This window comes from Salminus brasiliensis, chromosome 10 (genome assembly GCF_030463535.1).
Source record: "Salminus brasiliensis chromosome 10, fSalBra1.hap2, whole genome shotgun sequence".
NCBI classification, from domain to species: Eukaryota; Metazoa; Chordata; class Actinopteri; order Characiformes; family Bryconidae; genus Salminus; species Salminus brasiliensis.
The window spans coordinates 6445300-6468387 of record NC_132887.1 but is presented as its reverse complement, the minus strand read 5'-3'; the positions used below and the strand labels follow the sequence as shown (position 1 = coordinate 6468387).

The window sequence follows — 23088 nt, the reverse complement described above, 5'->3', positions numbered from 1 at the left end:
ATGGTTCTCCAGGTTCTCCAGATAAACTGGCAAAGCTGGATTTTTCTCTCCTGAATTTCTAATCTTTCAGCTGTGGTCCTTCTCCCAAACTTTGGGTATCATTTCATAACTGTATATGAATGGGCCACAGTTCCCGTACTGTTGCATCACTATAGTAAATACACCCAACATCCAACAACGACTTCGTTTTCACAGCTTATGTGCTTCAGGAAAGCAGGTCACAAACGCCATGGTTTTGTCATTGATCAGTCTTTATTCTCTAGAAGATACAGTACTAAAATAAACACAAGTTTAAAAACAAAGTCTTAAAAAAGTAATAAAGCATACATATACTACATATTCATTACTGAACAGTCTACTGTCCAAAAAAGGCACTAAATTCTGAAATAGGAGATACATGATTTAACTATTTTGAGTTGATACAACAGTATTTTTGTCATATATTTGTATAGAATATTTATAGATTTTTAATATATTCACATATTGAACATGGACAGACTAACAGGACAATCAAACTCCCTCATGATTTCTGTCTGAAACAGGACCAGTCGACTGCAGTCCTGCCCCAGAACAGGCGTTCGGGTCCTTCTTTACAGGTGTTAAACCGTGGACATAGTCATGAAGGGTGGAGTATGAGATCAATACTAAGACGACAATAAAAGGTCTAATGAATAAAGGGATTACGTTGAGAGAGGTCACTGATGTCAGATTTCGGCTGACGGTAGGCAAATGATAGAACACTTCTCCCTTCTGATCACAAGGACAGGACCACAATAGACCCGCATCAAATAAAGTATTTAAGTTGGTTGAACCGTTGGCACTTTCTCAGTTTCTCAAAGACTCCTTTCATCAGCGACTCAGGCCTCTTTCCATCGCTGCTGCACTAAGAACAGAGACTCCTCTACAGTCCTTCGTGTAGATCCGTCTGAGACAGAAATGAGATGTTTGAATACTGTGGTAGCCGAAAGTCTCGTTTTTGAGAGCCGCCTCCTGGGAATTAAGATTGTCAAATGCCAATTCCTGCTTCCACATCTTGTCTCATTTACTCAAGCGATGGGAGGAGATTCATAATCCTCACACAGTGACAGCAGGTCCTGCAGTGAAATGTGATTAGCTTACATCTGATACTAAAGACTCCTTGTGTAGAACAAGGTCGTTCACCTTTGAGAGAAGGCCTGTTTCGTATTTCAGTAGGAGAAATGGCTGCTAATTTGCTGAAGCGATTTGAGGTTAAGAAAACAGACAGGGGTGAGTTTCCCAAAAGCCTCAGAACATTAAGTACTGTGAGCTAGTTCTTAAGAAGGTACGTTAATTAACGATCGTTTCCCACAAACTACTACATGAACTAACTGTGTGAAATTGGCGAGTAATTTGATCATAAAGGGCTTCTATAGGTGGGTTTTGCCCACAGTTCAGCACCTAAAGGCCAGGGGGCGCTAATTACCAGCGAGCGAGGGAAGGAAAGTGCTTGGTCTAGGGGCATAAAAACAGAGAAATAATAAATATACATCTCAAATATAAAACAAAAATAACAATAATACACTAACAATAATAATTATTATTTTTATTTATTATTATGCAAATCTGTATTTGTATTAAGTAACTATTAGTCTGTATAGGCAATAGTAGCCTGCAAATTATTAAAAATGTATTACAATTATTATTATTATTATTGTTATGCATGCTATGTTATTGCCAATGTTTATTTAAAACAATTACAGATTTGTATAATAAAAATAATAAAAACAATAGTGACCATTATGATTATTAATAATAATAATCGCAATATAAAATGACAATATAAACTGATTTTAGCTTATGGGGACGTGTGTGTGTGTATATATGAGTATTTGAACAGCTGAGAATATCAGCCAGTCAATCATATTCAGAATCAGTAAATTAATATTGCTTTTAACACATTTAAATGTTATAATATATAATAGTTCAAGATGAATATCTGACTGAGCTGAATCCATATTTGAGGTTCGACTGGCCAGGCTGTTTTGGGGAAGGGAGCTCTTATTGTATTGGCTCGTTCGGTCTTCGAGTCCTTCATTAGTTGGTTTGGTTTCATTTTTGGGAAACTCTCCCCAGCTTAGTCATAAAGGACGTGTCTGCTTTGCAGTGTTTTGCCTTAAAGTGGAATTTCCTTTGACATTTCAGATTTGCTGGTGTCCAAATCAGTACACAGCATCCACAAACCTACATAATCATTTATAAAGGCTGATTACAATGAACATCAAGTCATGAAAGCAGCTTTTGTCAATTGTAAGGTCATTTAAGCCTGGACAGTTATAACAACTAATGCTTATTGGAATAAACCCCCATAACCACTGATGGAGCTTCATGTCACTGGTCCTGCAAGGCCTAAGTAGGAGTCCTGTAGTCTTTCTGAACACTGCCCTTCAGTTCAGTGTTACCAGTTTAACCAGTGAAATGTGAACAGGCATTCAGAGAGGGGTCTTGTGTGAAATGGTTCACTGTAAAGAAACTTACCGACCCTGATTTCTTTACCTGGTGGTGAATGGAACCTGGGGTCACCACATCTACACCACTTACAGCCATTTCATTTACCATCCAAACCCACCGATGAACCTACATACACAGTTCAGTCACAGCATTCAAACCTCTGACAGCTGAACTGACACTGACTGAATATCATAACATTGATTATCTGGTTCCTTTGGCACCTGTCAAGAGGTGGGATCTATATATTAGGCAGCGAGTGAACAGTCAGTTCTCGAAGGGGGTGGAGGTGTTGGAAGCAGGGAAAATGGGCAAGCGTAAGAATCTGAGCCACTTTTACAAGAGACAAACTGCGAAGGCTAGACGGCTGGGTCAGAGCATCTCCAAAACATCAGGCAGGTCTTGTAGGGGGTTCCCGGTATGCAGTGGTCAGTACCTACCAAACGAAAGCCAACCGGTGAGCTGGCGACAGGATTATGGGCGCCCATGGTTCTTTAATCAGATGGAGGACCCGCCTCACAACCTACAGGACTTAAAGGAACTGCTGCTAATGTCTTGGTTCCAGATACCAAAGGATGCCTTCAGAGGTCTTATGAAGTCTGCCTCAACAGCTCAGAGCTGTTTTGGTGGCCCAATTGGGGCCCAACACAATATTAGGTAAGAAACTCTGCCATTTTTTGAAACAGCTTTCTGTGAGGTAGCTTTTAGAGACTCCAGCATCTGGTTTCCACCACCACCACTATGAACTATCTACATCAGACCACCTTAACAACTGAACTGGTATCAGCTGACTGAAGATTAGCGTGCATAAGGCTGCATGACCCCTATGTAAGCCTTTCATGAGAAGGTAATTCTAAAGAAATCTTGAAAAATCAGTGGAATTCCCCTTTAAGGCAAGAACTTCATCGCTCTGACATTTCTCCTTTGATTGCTTTCCAAAAATAATTCAAAAGCTAGATATTTACAAGCCTAGAATAGCTCAAGTTAGCTCAGTCAGTATTAAGGTTAAATCTAAAAAGCTTATCTTTGACCGTGACTGTGTATTTCACACTGAAATTAGCATTTTAAGAGACTGAAGAGAGTTTAAAATAGCAGTGGATGGGTACTCCTTTCTCAAATAGCGCTGCACTCAGTCCCCGAAGCACAGCTGAGTCTCTGCTACGCTCTCTCCTTTTCTCACTGATTGCAGAAGTAGAAAATAGGAGGACCATAAATACATCAGGAGTGAGAGGCCTTTGAATTCATATACTTAGATCCACTTGGATGCTGTGAGAATCTCTAGCACTTCTCATGAGGAAAGTGGATATAATAATAATAATAATAAAAAAAAAGTCAAACTGGGTTTAATACAGTCGCTCATTCCACTGCAGTTCTGGCAGACCGATAATTATGAATTAAGATCTGTAACCATGTACAGTCATCTTCTGGAATCAAAACGGACCAACCTTAATTGGTAATATCATCACATTACCATATTACCGTGGTTGGTGAGTCCTTGACCATACACCCGCTGATCATTCCCCTAAGCAGCTGCTTCATTCCCCAGTCCTGCGCTGCTCAATACGTTCACTCGTATTGTTCAATACAGCACCCAACTATAGAATACTATGAGGTTACACATGGCGCGATTAACAGCATTTGTCCGATTGCTTTTAAAGAAGCCTGTAGAAGAGCTAACCTGACCCTGGTCAGGTGAAGCTGAAGCACGTGATCATTTTTAAGGTATGTACCGTATCCAGCCTGCAGACATACACAGGCAGCCACAGGCAGCTAAAGTGAAAGAGGATCCCGCGACCACAAGCCAGGAGGTGGCGGCAGCCTCTTGGAGCAGTGTTTCCCAATCCTGGTCCCGAAGTCGCCCTGCACTGTACATTTTAAAGAGCTCATATCCTACATGTGTGTGGTTTTGAGTACAAAAAACAATAATAATGTATTTGGTGGCCTGTCATGCAAAAACCTTTTATCTTCCAAATATGAACTTCATAGACGAAGGAAAAACCTTCCTAAATTTCAGTGAAAGCCCATCCATCCATCCATCTGCTTATCGGCTACTTCCTCGCCAGGGTCACAGTGGGTTCGAAGCCTACCCAGAATTATTGGGCGCAAGGCAGGAATACCCCCTGGAGGGTACCACACGCATCCATTCACTCACACACACACACTCACACCCAACGGCAATTTAGCACAGCCAATGCACCTAACGTAATTTTAAGGCTGTGGACACAAGGAGAACACACCAAACTCCTCACAAATAGTGACCACAGCAGGGCTCGAACCCACAACCCCAGGCCCCTGGAGCTTTGTGGCGCACACATACTACCTGCGGTGCCACGATGTCGCCTTTAATGGAAGTGTTTCCATTTTGGAGCTTTTCTATTGATCCTTTTATCATGAAATTTGGATGCAATATACAGCACAACAGCCAGATTCATATTAGGCCAAAAAGTGAAAAATGAAAAAATGGAAAAATGGAGATAGAAGGTTTTGCAGGACAGAGACATCATCTGATTGTGTCTTTAAGACTGATATTTGTGAATGACTTTTTTTCTTTTCTTCTTGGCTGCCCTGTAATTGGCCTTATGCCTAGGCTAAAGTGTATGGATCACTTGGAAATCCTCAACGGGGTCTTAAAAATTTCAGCCACTCATTTCAGATGTGTTCGGTTGCCTTGGAGAGCTGCACCACGTTGCTTCCCGAATATCAGGAGCAGCACAATCTTCCCCTCCAATAACTTCGTCCCTGCAGTAACAACACTCCTGATCACTGCAATGTGAACATGTGCGGTCATGGTTGTGACACTGCCATCATGATAGATTCAAACCTGGGCTGTTTTTGCAGTTTACAGCTCCTGATGCTTGGTGGCGAGCAGTAGTCTCATAGTGAGAAACCTTAGCCATACAATCAGAGTCCATACCTTCATTTTAGTGTCCATATATGGACCGATGGCCACACCCTTACACCTGACTGAACTGACTGGTTAGTTACCAACCAGTTTATTAATGAAACTGTGTGTATGTTAGAGAAGGGACAAACCATACAGACCAGGAGCAGGATTAGGAACACTGCCATAGAGAGTCAGAGGTAACCAAGGAACGAAATTGTGGGTGGGTGGGGGGGGGATTATATTACCACATCAAATCTGCAAAGAAAAACTGATAACTAAACACAGAGGCAAATCACACCCTGTCAGCTGTGAGGCTGCTCTGTTTGTTAAGGAAAACAGGAATTTTGCAGAACAGGAACGTTAATACTGCTAATACTGAATAAAAGCAGACACCAATTTGCGCAACTGATGTCATTCTAATATTCTAATATTCCAATAATCTTTCATTCACTGCCATACATATATATCGTGTTCCTGCATCGCAGACATTTAGGCCTCCTTAGGTTTTGTGGGGCACCATATGAAGATCATGGTACTGAGGTGGCAGTTGTAGGAGGGAAGTAGGTGGGGGTAATGTGGGGTTAACTGTCTCTAAACCTCTGCACTAGCTTTGGTCAGCAATGGCAAAGCCCCGTACACAGCTGTAACATAGCATTTCCACTCTTATACTGCTATGAAAACACTCACATCGCTTGCCGTCTCCTCCCGCTTCACCCCGAACCCATCTCCCCCTTTGGCAGATACAGTGTAGGTATGTACAGCAATGTGCAAAAGTCTTACGCCAGCCGAGAAAACTGTTTAGCACTGTTTTTCTGGACATTAAGTGGGCTTTTGCATGTAAAAAAAACATATCAACACAACACACTTTCCTGCCCTCAAAAATAAAGGTGCTACAAAGGGTTCTTTAAGCAATACCATAAAGAACCATGTTTGAGGGATCTAGGAGTATGAAGGACCCTTACAGTAAGTAAAAGACCTTAACATCTGCAGATCTTTTCTACAAACATAGTTCCTTAGGGAGCCAACAGGGGTTCTTCTACAGCATTGCTCACAAAGAACCCTCTGTAGCACCTTTGCTTAATTCCAAAGAGTTTGGATCTGCTCAGTTCCACCACCAGCACGTATAGTACAGCAGAACTGACTGCAGGATTGATCAGGTGAGGTATCCTGGGCTGTCTTGAGGTGAGGTTGGGAGATGTTCCACGCAATACATCCAGCTCCACTGCCCAGATAAACACCTTTTACTAATATAATCTCAGATGGCTTAAGGCTTTTGCACAGCACTGCGTGTGTGTTTATGTAGAAGCATGTGCGATTGAAGGGGTCCTCAGTCGTCGTCGAGCACCTCTGCCTTGATGTTGTTGGTGCCTCTGCCCTGCTGGGCCAGCGCCAGGATGGTGTGGTTGACGGCTGCCATCTCCACGGCCAGAGTGATGGGGTCCTGGTGCTCGCTGGGACCCGTGCCGTCATCCTGGGGGGAGGAGGGAGACCAGGAGACAGCGGTCAGTCTGGAGCCCTCCGCCTGCCGCCCCGCCCCACTGCCCTGACGGCCCGGCCCCGGCCCCTTTGGAGGCCCTGCCTTGCCTGGGCCAAGACCCAGACCCAGACTCAGACCCGGCCAGGCTGCCAACCAGCCGGGAAGCAGAGTGGGCACCTACAACCGCAAGAATGACCATTCAGATCACCTCATTCAACATGTGCCCTGCTCTCTGGCTTAGGTGTTTGGTGCACAGAGACAGTGAGCAAAGAGCTGTGGTGATTAGCCCTGCTAGTACCAGTGGTGTGCTGTAACAGCCCGCAAAGGTAGATACAGTACTGTGCAAAAAGCTTAGACCAGCTAAGAACATTCAAAATGAATTACTATGGGATATTTCATGTGTCTTTGTAAATACACTCTATGGACAAAAGTATTGGGACACCTGCTCACTCATAGTTTCTTCCGAAATCAAGGGTATTAAAAAGTTTTTATCCTGCTTTTGTTAGAGTAGCTGTCTCTACTGTCCAGAACAAAGGCTTTCCACTAGATTTTGGAGCTTTGCTGTAAGGATTTGATAGCATTCAGTGTCAGTGAGGTCAGGATGTTGGATGATCTACACCCCACCTCATCCCAAAAGTACTGGATGGAGCCCCATCCATCATTCCAGAGAACACAGTTCTTCCACTGCTCCACAGCGCAATGCTGGGGGGCTTTATACCCTTCCAGCCCACGCCTGGCATTAGGCAGCATAGTACCAATAAGTTGATGTTTATCTGCTCTCGAGAGTCCTATTCTATTGGCAGTTCTTATCTACAGGGACTAGAAAAGCCATATGTGTGCATTTACAATGGGTGCAACTTAAAGTAGCTGAATGCATTTATTTAAAAGGGATGTCCACAAACATTTGGACATATAGTGGCATATAAAAGGAAATAGTGGCTCAGCAGTTAGAGCACCTGGTTGTGGGTTTGATACCCGGACTTGGCAAGCTACCCTCTCCACTCCCTGGGCACCGCAGCGATGGCTGCCCACTGCTCCGGGCACATGTGCTCACCAAATTCTGTCCAACAGAATACGGTAAATATGGATGTCTTTTGTCTTTGTATGGCGTACACTATATATCATTACAACGTTGCAGCATAGCATTTTATAACTCCTGGTTAAACTGTTAGAAGGACACAGCTTGCTTTCTTGCTTTATTCTTGATGAGCCCCAGCAACTGATTTTTTCAGTTTTACCAGCAGCGCACCTGATTTCACTTAATAAAGTATTGATTAGCAATACTAATCAGGTCACAACCCAAACGGGGCTGAGTGGAAGATGCTAGAGGACCGCTAGGACTTCATATGCCTCTTGCTAATGCTTGGCATTGGTCATGGTGATCTTAATTCTAATGTGTGTCCTTACATTAGCAATGCTACTCTATGGTTAATGATATAACAGATAGTTTTTTATTTAGGTGGTCTAAGACTTTTGCAAAGTACTGACCATTTGTGGTACATGAAAAAGGCTCCGTAGGGTCAATCTGTGTTAATCATGCACGTGTTATTACATCTGGAGTAAAACTATCAAATAAACTCAGAGAGCATTTACAGTTATTATATATATGTGTAACGACTAGGGCTGGCCTGAACAGCATTTAGCAGACTTTGAGTACTTACTGGTGTTTCCAAAGAGCAATGACCCAATACTTGTTTTCAAAATCACAAAGAAAAACTGTAAGGAGTTACTCTAGTTAAAAAAACTTTTATATTTAAATATTTTTAATGAATTTTATTATTCCATCACTGCATACTGCAGAAACACACACCCATTATATATATATATATATATATATATATATACACATACATACACCTATGTATGTGTGTGTATGTGTGAGTGTTTCTGCAGTATTATGCAGCATATTCTCAATTTCTAACTGTCCACATTCATGTACAATATACATTAATAGAGCAGAAGGTATTAAAGGTGATAGCACAAATGCACTGAAATCAGCTGAGAACATTTACTGTCTCATTTGAGATTCAGTAAACTCGTCATACCCCCATGATATATCAGCCTCTTATCACAGATTTTATTAAGCATATTCATCCAGTAATTATGGTGCTCCAAACTGGTGATGTGTTAAACACCTTTGCTTTCTTAATTGTTCTTCTATATTTTCAATATTTTTCATATTGCTGCTGTCATGCACAAAAAATAATAACTTTTACTTTTTAAAAATGGAACACAATGCAAAAAAATATGATTTTTTGGGGCATTTCTATTCCATTTTCCATGAAAATTACAAAAATGGATATACAGGGGATTTACGTGACAGCAATGACGTACAGCATCAGCAATAATTCTTACTGTAGTTTGGGCAACAAACACTTTAGTATTTAAACTATTTTATTACTCAAACTATTTGGGCCAGCCCTAGTTATAACACATGCAAATCACGTGCTAATCATGCAGTTATGGAAACTCCAAGGTTATGTATAATATCTACCATCTTTATAAATGAATTGAGTGTAATACCTTCACATGCAGTAGTAAACGTGCGTGAAGCCGTCATGGTGTTAACTGATTGCCTGTCTGTGTTTCCAGCGCTAAGCGTGTCCCGCATACCTGAACCGGGGAGGACAGGTCCCCTCTGCTGAAACCAAAGCCTCTGGCCACTGCTCTCTTTTGAGATAGAGAAATCACAGCTCTATAATGGTTTGACTCTTCAGTCATTTCTGTCCAGGCAAGGCAGTCTTCTCTCATCAGTGTTGAAATTAATGACACCGGATCGATGAAGGCTGGATTGCAGCAGACTTGAAATGTTTATAAAATTGTGTGAGTATCTATTAAAGGTGTAATAAGTGTGGTCCTTACCGGCCCTAAGCCCTGCTCCGCCGCCGGCTCGCTGTAGTCGTTGCCATCAATCTCGTCGCTGTTGGACTGTCCCCCAGGGCTCTGCACATCGATCCCATGGCTCTCCAGGATTGCTGCTTCTTCGAAAAAACATACACCTTGCCATAACATACAGTCGTTCAAAAAAAGGCACCTTGTCAGAGGTATATTATGTTGATCTGAATGAAAATAAGAATATTTTAATGGAAAAATTACTGCATATTCGCATAATTTAACATAGCCTATAACTAAGTAATGTGGCATGTACAAAGATTACAAGAATTTGTAATGTAAGGTTATTTTTTCAAATTTGCTAGATATTAATTCAGCAAATAAATAGAAAATGTGCAGAAAATGCCATATGCGCGCTATTTTTGCCTAAAAGAGGCAGTTTTGCTCACTGACTGGCTGACTGAGTGACCTTGTTGAAATGCACAATGTGTAGCACTTTTTACAACTGATGTTGTCACAAAGCAGCTTTACTGAATCAGTAATCAGTAAGAGGAAAAGAAATCAACAAGACCTAAAATCCCCCAGTGAGCTGCCAAAGGCCACATTGGCAAGGAAAAACGTCCTCAGAGCTGGAGGAGAAAACCACGAGGGGGACCCACCTATCCTCCTCTGGTCAGAACTGCTGATAAATTATTTACAAAGGTCACTGTACCGCTATTGTGTGCAAAATGAGAGACAATGAAGAGAGCTGTGTTCAGCCACACCGAACCTCAACAGAGCTATACTAACAACTCGCGCTCTAACTCACTCTCTCTCTCTGCAGTAATGCTGAAAACCGCAGGTCTTTCTGGGGTAGAACTGCACTTACACACTTTTCTGTATTCTTTCCAAAGTTCTGTTCATAAACCTTTAAAAGTTGGGGTTTAAAGACTAAAATATTTGATTTAGACTTCAGCTGTTAAATTTGCACTAGATAATCCACTGTTAATCATGCAGTCCTTCATATATTGGGTAATTTTGTGGGGCCAAGCAAACCCTTTTATTGTATACATTATAATAAGATTTATATATAGAAAGTGCCAGTCATGCAAAAAAAATAATAATAATATAAATATGCTGTGTAAAATATTAATCCCTGTCCCCAAAGGGCTTCAACATTACCTATATTGGCTCTTCTCTTTATCTCCTTCCTCCGGTTAGCAAACCAGTTGTACACTTTGAGAGACGTGACCCTCTCCAGATCAGAAAGCTTCTTTCCTGAACATACAGGCATATTCATATTTCACCCCCAAATATTCAAAACTGTGATCACTGTTCAGTAGCATTTACCTGCATTAGCTTGTTATGTCTTACCTGGCTTTTGGATAACTGCATTGCAGGCATTGGCTATTTCCTCCCTCTTAGCCTCATCAGGGTATTGATTCTCATTAAAGTAGCTGAGGGGTAAAAGGCAACAGACCAAGTTAGTGAGCCAATAAACAAGGAGCAGTCAGTTAGAGTCCTAAAGTCAGAGTAGAGTGCAGTCAGTCGAGATGGCACTGTACAACTTTTTCTTTCTTCTCTAAGACTACTTCTAATCTTTCAAGCAACATTATGTAGCAAATTTAATCTTCAGCATCATGCTGATGCTCTACTGACTGTAACACTGCTGCATAACCCATATTAGTGTAAAATCCTGTAGAATTCCTCCACCCCCTCAGTCCACATGCTTCTCTACCTTCAGATACCAGGTCTGTGTCTCTCAGCTTGTCCAGAAATGCATGTGTAAAGTGGACCCTTTAGTGCTGGCTCGAAGCATAAAGCACACTTAGCAACTGTAGGGGGAGCCCAGGAGCAAGAAATGCCAATTCTCTCATAATGCTGCAATAACTCCTCGGCTAAGTATCAAGCATTATCAACTTACCTTAAACTCAGCGATTCAGCCAATACTACCACTTACCATTACACTATAAATAGGACCGGGCTCAGCTGCTACCACGGTCCACATATATTCATTCAGAACCTTTCAACCTGACCCTGAACAGAAGACTGAGCGAATTCCTTTTCAGGGACCCACAAACTCTCCATAACTCTTCTGCTGTTACAGCTACAGTCGAACCAGACACGGTAAGGTCACAGAGCTTAGTGCTGACTCTGTATTGAGAATATGAACAGACATTCAGAAGCTTCTGCAGTAGCATCTCCACACTGCCACCTCTCTCACCTCTCCATCACAGCGAGGCACTCTTTCCTCCAGGTGAAACGGCTACCGCGGCGCAGGCGGAAGCTGCCTGGGCTGCAGCTGATTGGGGGAGCCGTCTGATGCCACTCCACAATGTCCTCCAGGGCTACCGGGGCAGGCCGCATTGCTAGAGTAGCACCTGAGACACAAAGAACAACAGCAGAACAGCAGAATCAGCTGAGAAGCTCACACTACAGCATGTGTGATAGCACGTTTTGTGTGATAAGAGTGCTAAACTTTGCAGTAGGTCTACGAGGTGGGGAAAGCCTCCTTGTATTTCTTACTTTTGTATTTCTTGCTCTTTTTCCACTTCTTACTGTTTTGACTGCAGAGTAGTAATAATATGAGCTTTGAGCTTCAGTAAAAAACTGAATACAGAAAGAGCAAAAGCCCTTTAGACCCTTCATATTAACATATTATTGCTGTCAAATAGAAAAATGTAGAAAAATTAAGGCTTTACAGGCAAAGTAAAAAACATTCAATGTAAAAAGAGTTAAATCCAAGTCATTATGGAGCATTTCTATTGGTCCATTCATTGTGACATTTTAACAAAATGTAAATGTAAACTCCAAAAAGTTGATGACGCCAAAAAGTAAAACAAATGGGACATCCAAGGCGTGTCAAGACAACCATATTCACTATTTGTGTTTGACACAGATGGAATATAGCTTCCGCCTTTAACCCATCCGTGCAGTGAACACACACACATACACACCAAAGAAAACACACATAGTGACTGTGAGCACATGTGCCAGTATCGAACCCACAACAAAGTGCTGGTATGCAGTGATCAATAGCCCGGAGCTCTAACCGCTGAGCCACCACTGCCCCTGCTGTCCATTTTTGTTCATATTTAGTTTTCTTCATGGTTTGAACCCTGTAGCTGCTTCTGTACCCTGTGTCAATAATTGTGTGTGAGTGAATTGACCAATAGAAATGCTCTAAAGTCAGCTCCATATTGTTGGATGTTGGTACTAAGCCGACACCAACAAAAAAATACTGGATCAAACACTGGAAAGCAAAATACGATCCAATCTAATTCAGTCCAATCCTGTGACAAATCCATCCTGAAACAGTACACACTCACACTGTGTGTTTCCTCTAGTGGGTTAGTGTTTAGGGCACGTTCAGTTGTTCAGCTGATACTCAAGACTCCGTCCCTCTGTAAACTGGCATCATGCCACTGCCACAAAAAATATCTTTTAAAATATTATAAAAGATATTTTAAAAGATTGGGAGTGCTGTCCTTAGTTTAACGAAGTCTACAACCACAGCTGATTCTTCATTCATTTATTCAAATTTGGTTACTGCACCCCTGATAGCTATTACTGGCATTCATCCAGCTCTTTACTGACCTGGTTCCAGCAAAACAGTTACATATTGACTATTTCCTCCAGCTGTTCACACTCATGTAAATGAAACATTAATAGAGAAAAGAGTATTTCAGTGCTGGCACTGGACATACACAGACAGACAGACAGACAGACCCACATACATGACTCAGTGAAATGGACCCTTCTTCTATATATATTTGTTATGTAATATATTAAAAGTCATGGGATTTCCTTCTATAAAGACCTTTGAAGTTGCAGTTAACAGGCGAGTTGAATCAGATGTGCTTGAAAAGTGCAATCCGGACCTCCGGGACCCCTGCTTTAAATAATAGACCTAATCTCTCTCAATCACACAGTGTGGACTTCCCTACACTCTTAACTGCATAATGCCATAGAAGAACCACTGAGAAGAACTTTTGGTCCTGTAAAGAACCCATTTCGAGTGTGAAGAATATTTAAACTGGTAAGACCCTTTACATCAAGTGGAGGTTCTTCATGGAACCACAAGTGGTCCTATTACGGCGTCCCTCAAAGCACCATTTGAAGCACCGGTCTAATCTGACCTCCTCTACAGTCCTCCAACAGTCCTCCCTGGAACACACTTCTTTTTCAAGATACTGGAGAATGACCGAAGTGCCCAAACAGAGACAGGACACAGTGGACGGACATGAAGCCTTAGTAACAGATGGATCGAGCAGAACAGCTGAAGACAGCACAGGGGGCAGCAGGATGGAGCTAGCCTGCCAGTAAGAGGGGGGTTGGTCATTACCGGGTGTGGTTTTCTCCAGCTGGTACCAGCGGTAGAAGGCTCTTTTCTTCTGCTCGCTCAGGTCCGAACCCTGCTGAAGGAGCCAGTGCGAGATCCGGCTCTGACTGATACCTGCAGAACATGCAAGGATTAAAAGGATTCAGAAGTGTTTTTTTAACAGTAAGCTGGATATTGCCAGATACACAATATGTCCAAATGTTTGTGGACACCCCTTCTAATGAATGCATTAAGCTACTTTACGTGGCACTAACTGCTGACACAGATGTGAAAATGCACTCACACACAGCTTAGGATGGAGCAGATAAATATGAACCTATTGGCACCATGTCTAATGCCAGGCATGGGCTGGAGGGGTGTAAAGCTTCTCAGAATTGAGCTGTGGAGCAGTGGAAGAACTGTGTTCTCTGGATGGTGGATGGTGGTGCTCTATCCAATACTTTTAAGATGAGCTGGGGAGTTGAGGATAAGGTGTGGTGTTGATCATCCAACAACCTGACTTCACTAATGCTCTTGTCGCTAAAAGCAATCAAATCCTCACAGCAATGCTCCTCCAAAATCTAGTAGAAAGCCTTCTTCTCTGGACAGTAGAAACAGACACTCCAACAAAAACAGGTGTCCAAATACTTTTGTCCATATACTGTATTTCTATAGCTTATGAGAATAGTCCTGACAATAGCAGGCCATTAATCTCTTCTGCTGTCACCAGTACTAACCTGTAACTTGGGCAACTACTGCCTGTGAAATCCGCCGGCTTCCTAAGAAGGCCTTGATTTCCTCCTTAATGATGTTACTGTCCTTTCTAGAGAGGAAGAGAGAAAGAGGGCGAGAGAGAGAGATAGAGAGAGAGGAAAATGTAAAAAAAGAAATGTGAAAAGTTTGGTCAGTCATGTCCGGAATCGTCCACTCGTAAATTCGGAAAGCTGTCCACTGACCTCATTAGCTCCTCCACCTTGTCATCAATGTCCACCTCCTCCTCCGCGGGCTCAAAGCCGAAAGGCCGCACTGGGGCGGTGCTGACAGGGTACTGGGTCGGGGAGAGTGTTCCGTTACTTACAGGCACCAGGCTGTCCCTTCCGTTCTGAGCCGGGGGTGCCATCACGGGCATTGCCATTGCGACTGTGGGGGGTGGGGAGGTGTCGTAGCTGTTGGACAGCGGGGACAGAGAATTCCCGTGGAAAAGGGTCTGCGTGGCTACAGAGGCTTTTGATGAGGTTGCTGCACGCCTGGGCCCGCCAGCGGTGGCGGTGCTGCCGTGGTTATTACTGGCCTGGACTGCGGCTCCTCCAGGCTCGGTTCCTCCTACTCCTCCACCTCCTCCTCCGTAAGAGAGGCGGTGGCCAAACTTTTGCACGTGCTCGCGCTCCAGTCTCTCCAGCGTGTCCAGCGCGTGCAGGATCTCCCGCTTGGCCATGCCGCTCCTGCGCAGCCGCTGCAGCAGATCGATCTGCTCGATGGTGAAGCGAGGCTCCTCCGCGTAATGAGACATTCTGCACAGAGAGATATAACACCTTAAAATAACCTCACCACAGTTTAATAATTATAAAAATTATTAAAATTACGGTAAGTCACAAAGAACCCGAATATAACATCTGAGGACCTACAGGCTTCTCTTGAAAACAAATCCTGAGCCCACCATCAGGCAAACACTGAAGAACAACGTGCACGGCAGGATAGCCACTGCTTTCCAAAAAAACAACACTGCCCATCTAAAGTTTGCCCAAGACCACATGGATAAGCAAGAACCCTCCTCAGGAATGTTCTACGGACAGAAGAATCGAAATAGACTTTTCTGGTATAAATGAAGTTAATTTATAAATTTGTCAAAAACCAAACACTGTATTCCAGCTTAAGAACCTCACTCCAACTGTTAAACATGGGGGTGGCAGCACTATTACTATTACTGATCTATTAATCTATGAATTCTGGATTGTACAGATTGTGCAAATTCTACAGGAGAATATCAGAGCATCTGTCTGTGAACTGAAGCTTAACTGTAACCCTAAGCACTACAAAGAAACGGTCAAAGCAGCCGAATTTCAACGTTCCAGAGTGACCCAGTCAAAAGCCCAGACATTAACCTAATAGAAGTGAGAAGGCTGCCAATACCAGAGAGTTAAAGGGCCAAAATCACTCCAACCCGTGGTACAGGACTGATAACCAGTCACCCTATTTGTTTAGTCATTTATTTAACTGGGGCTTGACCCACCCTCCTTTACGATGCATGGAAGACAGGCATCCAGGCTTTTCTCTGGCACCTAAGTGGCACCTCTGGCACCTTCCCCTGGGTGTCTGAACAGCACAGTCGCTTGCTGTCTTCAAACGCCGACTGAAGACCCATCTCTTAGGCAGAGTGTAGTGTATGTTAAGTATTGTGTATCCATACTGTCTTCTGTATTTGGAAGCATATAGCTTGAGGTATCTACTGGACTGTAGTCTATACAAACATGCTAAGGATATTTTCTGAGTAAACAGTGAAGCACTTTTGTACATCACCCTGGATAACAGCATCTGCTAAATGCCTTAAATGTTAAAGTACATTTTTGAGATGGTATGACAGTATGAAAAAAACAGTGGATTTGGCCCAACCCAACTATTACACTACCACAAGAGTCTAGAGCTGGGCAAGATGACAATATTTTATGGTACCGTGATTTGAATTTTGTTCTTGTGATACACAATATGCTTTTCTAAGAATATCTAGAAAACTGTTAGTGCTTAATAAACACTGATTAGCTGCAGGTTTCATTACTAACAGTGTAATTAAACTGGTTTAATTACATGCAGAGCGATAAAAAGTCTTTAAATATCGTGATATAGTACTTTCACCATATCGAGTTCACATGCTTCTTTCACTTTCAATGCCGGTTCTATGTGTCCAGAAATGCATGTGTAAAGCGTTTCCTTTAGGGGTGATTCAAAGCACAAACTCCTAACTGTAGGGGGAGCTCAGGAGCAAAAAAAGAACAATTCTCACATAATGCTGCTTTAATGTAGCTCAATAAACAAATGTAATATTATTTCAGCCATTTATTTAATTAGGTTCTCTTTAGATGATGAAGATCTAATCAAATTTCTGCGGAAATACAGACTAATTTAAACGGTTCACACACTTTCTGACCCTGAACTTTGAATTTCTATTCATTAAACAGAATAATCAACTGCAGATCGATGCATTGCGAGCAGCGGTTTATTTTATGGCCTTATTTTACACTTGTCACTGAGTGATATCAAACGAAATGCAACAGTAATACAGCACTAAGTGCTCCCGCTCACTTAAAAGCAAATTAAGGTTCAGAGGCCGGCCTTGCATCACAGCCAGCCAAACTACGATGGGGGACGATGAGCCCACTACAAGCCAACGCATTCACTAAACTACAGCTAACAATATTTGTTGCCAAATCTCCATATTGCCATTTCCTCAGTCACTGCCACTCCCAGCGCAACGGCAATCACTGCCACGCTCATCCTCCGATCACTGCAATGAAGTAGGAAGCCTCTCTGAGGTGAAGGCAAGGATAATACATTCATTACTACAAGCCTTTAAATGGCCTTTACGCAGCTCAGACAGAGAGCTGAGACTGCAGAGAGGAGGGAGGAGGTGAACTTTAGGGAAAACTGCCAAGAAACATTTCCATCCAAGATAGCCAAGCTACTTTTAACAAAGGAGCCCATGTGCATGAGTCACCCACAACAGCGTTTTATCTGAAAATAATTCTTTTACTGCTGAGCTCGGCCTGCACTCGCGCAAACGCAACCACACACACACACACACACATACATACAATGCCACAGGGACTGAAAATAGTAATAAGATGGCAGACATTTAGATCTGGGGCACGAATGCTTATGCACAACCCCCCCAAACACACACACATACACACACACACACACATTTACAGTGCTGACTTGAGAGCAAATGTGTGTTCCATATGGAAGCTATAAGTCATATAACGTTCCACGCTTTCAATTCTCTATCGGGAACTGCTGAATGTGCAACAGCCTTTTCATGAGCAGCTCTGAGTCTTGCTAACGGAGACCAGAGGGTAAAGGATAATCCAATGAGCTTAAACATTCACAGGTTCCACATTTTACCTTTTACTACCAGCCGAAGACAGACTATGGAAGTAGAACACGGGTTAGACATCTACATCTACACTGCTAAAAATAAAGGGGCTTCAAAGGGTTCTCTGAGCGACGGCATAGAAGAACCACTTTTGGTTCCTTTAGGATCATGCTGATGCTTCACTGACTGTAACAGGGAGAACGGCATCTCTGTCATTACCACTTCAGTTCACATGCTTCTCTACCTTTAGATGCTGCTTCTGGATCTCTCAGCTTGTCAACAAATGTACAGCTGTTCAAAAGGGGGCGCTAAAAGCGTGGTTTGTATTCATAGCAGTGGAGTAAAAGTGAATTACACAAGCAAAACTGACCAATTATCCAGTAATAATGCAACCTTTACTTAATGTGAGGGTTCTTAACTAATTTCACACATCTCTATTACAAACAAGGTTCTTTATGGACCCTAAAGTGGGTCGTCTATAACATCACTCAAAGAACCTTTGAAGCACAGAATTTGGGGATTCTTGCTAAAACAAGTACACATATACACACAGTATCATTAATGTGAAGCACTAAAAGATTTTTGAGTATTAATAGCACCCCCTTGTGGAGAATCGTCAGCCTGCTGGATGGTCAAACCAATATTTCGATAACGTTAAATATATTTCCAATCATAATTATAATTAAATATTTATATAATAATGCATTTCAGAAGCAGAATGTTTTTATATTAAATATAGATATAAATACTGTATGTCGCTGTCTGATGGAAATCTTGGAGAGGGAAGAAATCTTCTCAACTTATAATGGAAGTCAATGTAAAATGTTTTTACTTAAGAACCTGTGGAGCATTTTTATATGTGCAAAGACCTACAATTCCCATATCCGTGCATCCCTACTTTAAACAGATGGCAGGTGAAAACTGCAGCATAATTTAAAAAACAAGGCCTGAATCCTGTAGGAGGCACATGAAGACTGACGCAGTCCATTAAGCTGAGAAACGTGCAACCACAGCAGTATAACTGCGACTGAACCAACTGCATCAAAGTCAGCGTAGCGGTGTAGTGGCGTACCTGACAGTAGACAGAAGTGTGTGAAAGTTTGCATGTGAGCTTGTAGGCCTTTCTTCACACCTCGAGGTCAGCATGGGGCAGTTTTCTCTCTAAATATCCCATCAGCAGAAAACATCCTGAAAGATTTCTGCTCACTCAAGCAACAAACCTCTACAAAGAAGCGTCTGGTGGCATCACGTACTGCAACCTGGCAAAAATAATAATAAACCTACAGAATTCCACACACAGTGGGCACACAGCACATGGCACCACTGCTAAAAAGGTGCACTGGTGAGGCGTAGCACAAAATCCTGTTCTGTGCAAAGTGATGTTTCTCTGGGCAGTAACCCAGAAAACCACTGAAATCCGGGCAAATACAAATTACAATAATACAGTAAGTAGTGATGTTCCAAACCTCTCCAGTATTGCAGGTTTGTCTAATAAGTGCTTCGTTAAGCTAAACTAGGGGTCGGATTACACCTTTTTTGTATCTGGACGGTGTCAGGATCTACTTTAACCGGATTCTGTTCACACTTGTCATTAAAATGCGTCTCCAGTGTGATCAGACGAGATCCGATTTTATCCGAGAGACCTGCAAACACTATGACCCGAGTATCACTGGTTCAAATCTGGGGACATGCTGCCTGCCATCAGCAGCCAGAGCCCAAGAGAGCACAATGACCTGCAAACACTATGACCTGAGTATCACTGGTTCAAATCACAGGCCATGCTGCCTGTCATGTCATCAGCAGCCAGAGCCCAAGAGAGCACAACTGGCCTTGCTCTCTCTGGGTGAGTAGATGTCTCTCTCTCCCCACAGGACTTGCATCAGATGCATCAGAGCTGGGTACTAGAGCTGGGCAATTTGACAATTAAACAATATTTAATTGCACTGTGATAAATTTAGTTATTGTGATAACAATATGCTTTTCTAAGCGTATGGAGGACACTGTTAGTGCTTAATAAACACTGATCAGCTGCAGGTTTCATTACAAAAGGAGTTCTGTAATAACTAAAAGTTTGGGAGAAGGGTGGTCCGCATTTCGCAAACATTGTAATCAGACACAGGTTTATTTAGATGAAGAGCAGCAGATGTTGAGTATAAACCCCTGTACTCAGTACGGGAGAGTATCTGAATAGTAGTTTTTTAGTCTGTAGTTGTGACAAATATTGTGTATCATGAATAAAGTCTTTAAATATCGTGATTTAGTATTTTTACCATATCGCCCAGCCCTACTGGGTAACCAGCATCTTCCTCAGAGCGTGCTGGTTGCCCGGTGACATTGGATGGTGGAAGTGGCTGGTGGCGCAAGTGTAGCAGGAGGCATGTGTCAGTCCTCGTCCTCCTAGTGTCGGGAGCCTGAGAGAGCACAATGACTTGCAATCACTATGATCTGAGGATTGCTGGTTCAAATCCTGGGTCATGTATGTACACTGTTTACATTTTACTGCTTTAGGCACTATAGACTGTACTGATTTCCGTCGAGGGGGGCGGGGGTACCAATACCAACTAACCTGCAATACTGTCTGTTCAAAACCCCTGATGCTTTTTTTTTACAAAGGTCCTTAACCTTGACTTCTGTGTACCGTTGATCTAAATTATATGAAAGTCACTGGGCTCCACTTCACTAAAGTCGCAGGCAGCACCAAACCTGGTTCAAACTTCAGACTCCTCACAAGCACCAACACATGATGTCTGTATCTATAAAATGAAGAAAATGAAACCCAGCTTCATGCATTTAGGTTGTTCTGTTGCTGTTTTTCCTTTGTTGTATCAAACTTGGTGTGAACCATGCCATCCAGACCGTGCTGGGAACTTTTACACCCCTAATGAAAACTACTGTGAATGATCAAAACCAGGGCCTCTGGGTGCATCCTACCAATTTGACCAAAATTTCAAGTTTTGTTTTATATAAAATAAGGTTTTTCTTCCAGTCAAACAAATGTGTAGTGCATAAAACTCAAAGCTGCCAATCTCTGTATCGTTCCACCCCTACCGATTACTGCTCTAAATGATATGCAAGTCTCTGAGCCCCAGTGATGAACAGTCATGAACAGTGATGAACCCTAAAATCACAGTCAGCACCAATCCTGCTTCAAACTTCAGTTTTACACTGTCAGGGTTCAAACAGCTCTCATAAACCAAGACGTCCAAACTGTGCAAGGAACCCAATTGGTTGTGTGTGTCTGTGTCCCTCCCCTAGTTAGGTAGATCAGAACAAAGGTGAAAGGTGAAGGTGATGGCATTTAACCCATCTGTGGTAGTGAACACACACACACACACACACACACACACACACACACACACACACTAGTGAACTAGGGGCAGTGAGTACACACACACACCCAGAGCAGTGGGCAGCCAACTCCAGTGCCCGGGGAGCAGAGAGGGTAAAGGGCCTTGCTCAAGGGCCCAACAGTGGCAGCTTGCCGAGCCCGGGAATCGAACCCACAACCCTGTTATCGATAACCTGGCGCTCTAACCGCTGAGGCGGTTACCAATTTTCCCAAACTGACATAGTTCATAGCTCAGCTGCATCATCTGGCATCAGCAAGGACATGACGACCTGCAGTGTATCAAGAAGACTTTAAGAAGCTTTTTCAAACTTAATGAAATCGTATTACATTTTGAACACCTGTATCGCTCCACCCCTGCTGATTACTGCGCTCCAACTGCATCAGGGACTAAAATGAGCCCTAAAGTCACACTCAGCACCAAACCTGGCTCAAACTTCTCAGACAAAATATCTTCTGGTGTACTTCACGGCTGCAGCCACCACTTTGTGTACTTCTCAGGTCCCCCTCAGAAACTTCAGGTACAGGCCACACAGGCAGACTTTCCTCATGTGTCGGCTGGGAGACCCCGAATACAGCTGGCACAGACAGCTGAAGAGGGGTATGAGGTAGCTGTGGGGGTACAGGGCTTTTGTCACAGAGCTCAGAGAGAGAGTGTGTGTGAGTATAGGCATTCATTCACACCTACAGCACTTCTTCACTAAGGAATGCAGCAGTAATAACAGAAGCAGGGGTAGACCCAGCATTATCCACAACACAGGCAGCAGCAGATATCTGCAGGTAAAGCCTTTAAGAGTCTGAGCTGAAGCAGACTGCAGATGCTGAAATGTGATGGTACCTTATTGGATGAGCTGAGCTTTGCTTTCCATAGATGCTCTTATCTGATCCATCTATTACAGCTGCAGCTGCATCAAAAGCATCCACGGACTAACTAGTAGTACCAACATCTGCATCTTTGGCATCTTTGCAGTGGATTGCAATCTGAATGCACACACACACACACACATATTCAAAGATATAAACACACACTCTGATCTGAAATCTGCTGCTCCTGCAGTCTTACCTTCTTCTGGAAGTGCTGGGCCTCCGTCCGCCACACCATTTAAATTGATTATTGATAATTCGCCCCTACTGCAAGTGTTTCCTCCGGTCCCCCGTCTCCAAACATGCAGCAGACATTTTCAGAAACCCCCCCCTCAGCTCTCTCTCTCTCCCTCTCCCTCTCTCCCCTCAATCACACCGCATTTTCCGAGCAGAAAGGATTCGCCTTTGTGCGACTGACAGAAGCCATGTTGATAGGAGCAGTCGGCCATGCGCGAGCATCATGGGAGTTGTAGTTCCCGCCGCTGCCGGCTAGAGTGGGAGCGGAGGGAAACCTCGAGGACTGAAAACTACAAATCCAGTGGGGAGACGTCATACCTTCATCATCTACTGTTTGCACAAACTGTACTGCAGGAAAAAAAAAATCACAGAGGATCCTTTTCTGACTTCTCAAGCTAGAAAGGAAATTATGTTTTTTTAAGCCTTTATTAAAATTATTAAAATTATTAAAATTATTGCCTTGACGTTATTAAATGTTATTGAAGTGTGTAAAGTAGATCAGGTCGTTTTAGAGCAAATGTAAACAATACAACAGCACAAGGAACCAGACTGTCCCTTCATTCATTACATTAACATGAGCTGTGAAGTTAAAGTA

The 23088-nt window shown here is 42.9% G+C and overlaps 1 protein-coding gene across 7 annotated transcripts; it reads right to left on the bottom strand.

Moving 5' to 3' along the window:
- Nucleotides 1-233: 233 nt before the first annotated feature.
- hmbox1a (homeobox containing 1a) lies at nucleotides 234-22654 on the bottom strand. 7 transcript variants are annotated; one of them, XM_072689037.1, is made up of 10 exons: nucleotides 22456-22654; nucleotides 14916-15470; nucleotides 14697-14782; nucleotides 13984-14094; nucleotides 11863-12019; nucleotides 11013-11095; nucleotides 10821-10916; nucleotides 9690-9805; nucleotides 9441-9497; nucleotides 234-7004 (listed from the first exon to the last, which is right to left on the bottom strand). In XM_072689037.1, the coding sequence occupies exons 2-10, from the start codon at nucleotides 15467-15469 to the stop codon at nucleotides 6678-6680; spliced, it is 1587 nt and encodes a 528-aa protein (XP_072545138.1). In that variant the 5' UTR covers nucleotide 15470; nucleotides 22456-22654; the 3' UTR covers nucleotides 234-6677. The 7 variants fall into 7 exon arrangements, with proteins under 7 accessions (XP_072545138.1, XP_072545140.1, XP_072545139.1 ...); XM_072689039.1 differs by having other exon boundaries at nucleotides 234-6821; XM_072689038.1 differs by having other exon boundaries at nucleotides 9690-9802.
- Nucleotides 22655-23088: the final 434 nt, after the last annotated feature.

Bases quoted from the DNA above. Each gene is read 5' to 3' on its own strand.
- hmbox1a (XM_072689037.1), bottom strand. From the start codon at position 15,469: ATGTCTCATTACGCGGAGGAGCCTCGCTTCACCATCGAGCAGATCGAT. The intron at 11,096-11,862 runs GTGAGAGAGGTG...TTTACCCCTCAG, and splicing joins TGCCTCGCTGTGATGGAGAG to CTACTTTAATGAGAATCAAT. The intron at 9,806-10,820 runs GTAATGTTGAAG...TTTTCGAAGAAG, and splicing joins AAAGAGAAGAGCCAATATAG to CAGCAATCCTGGAGAGCCAT.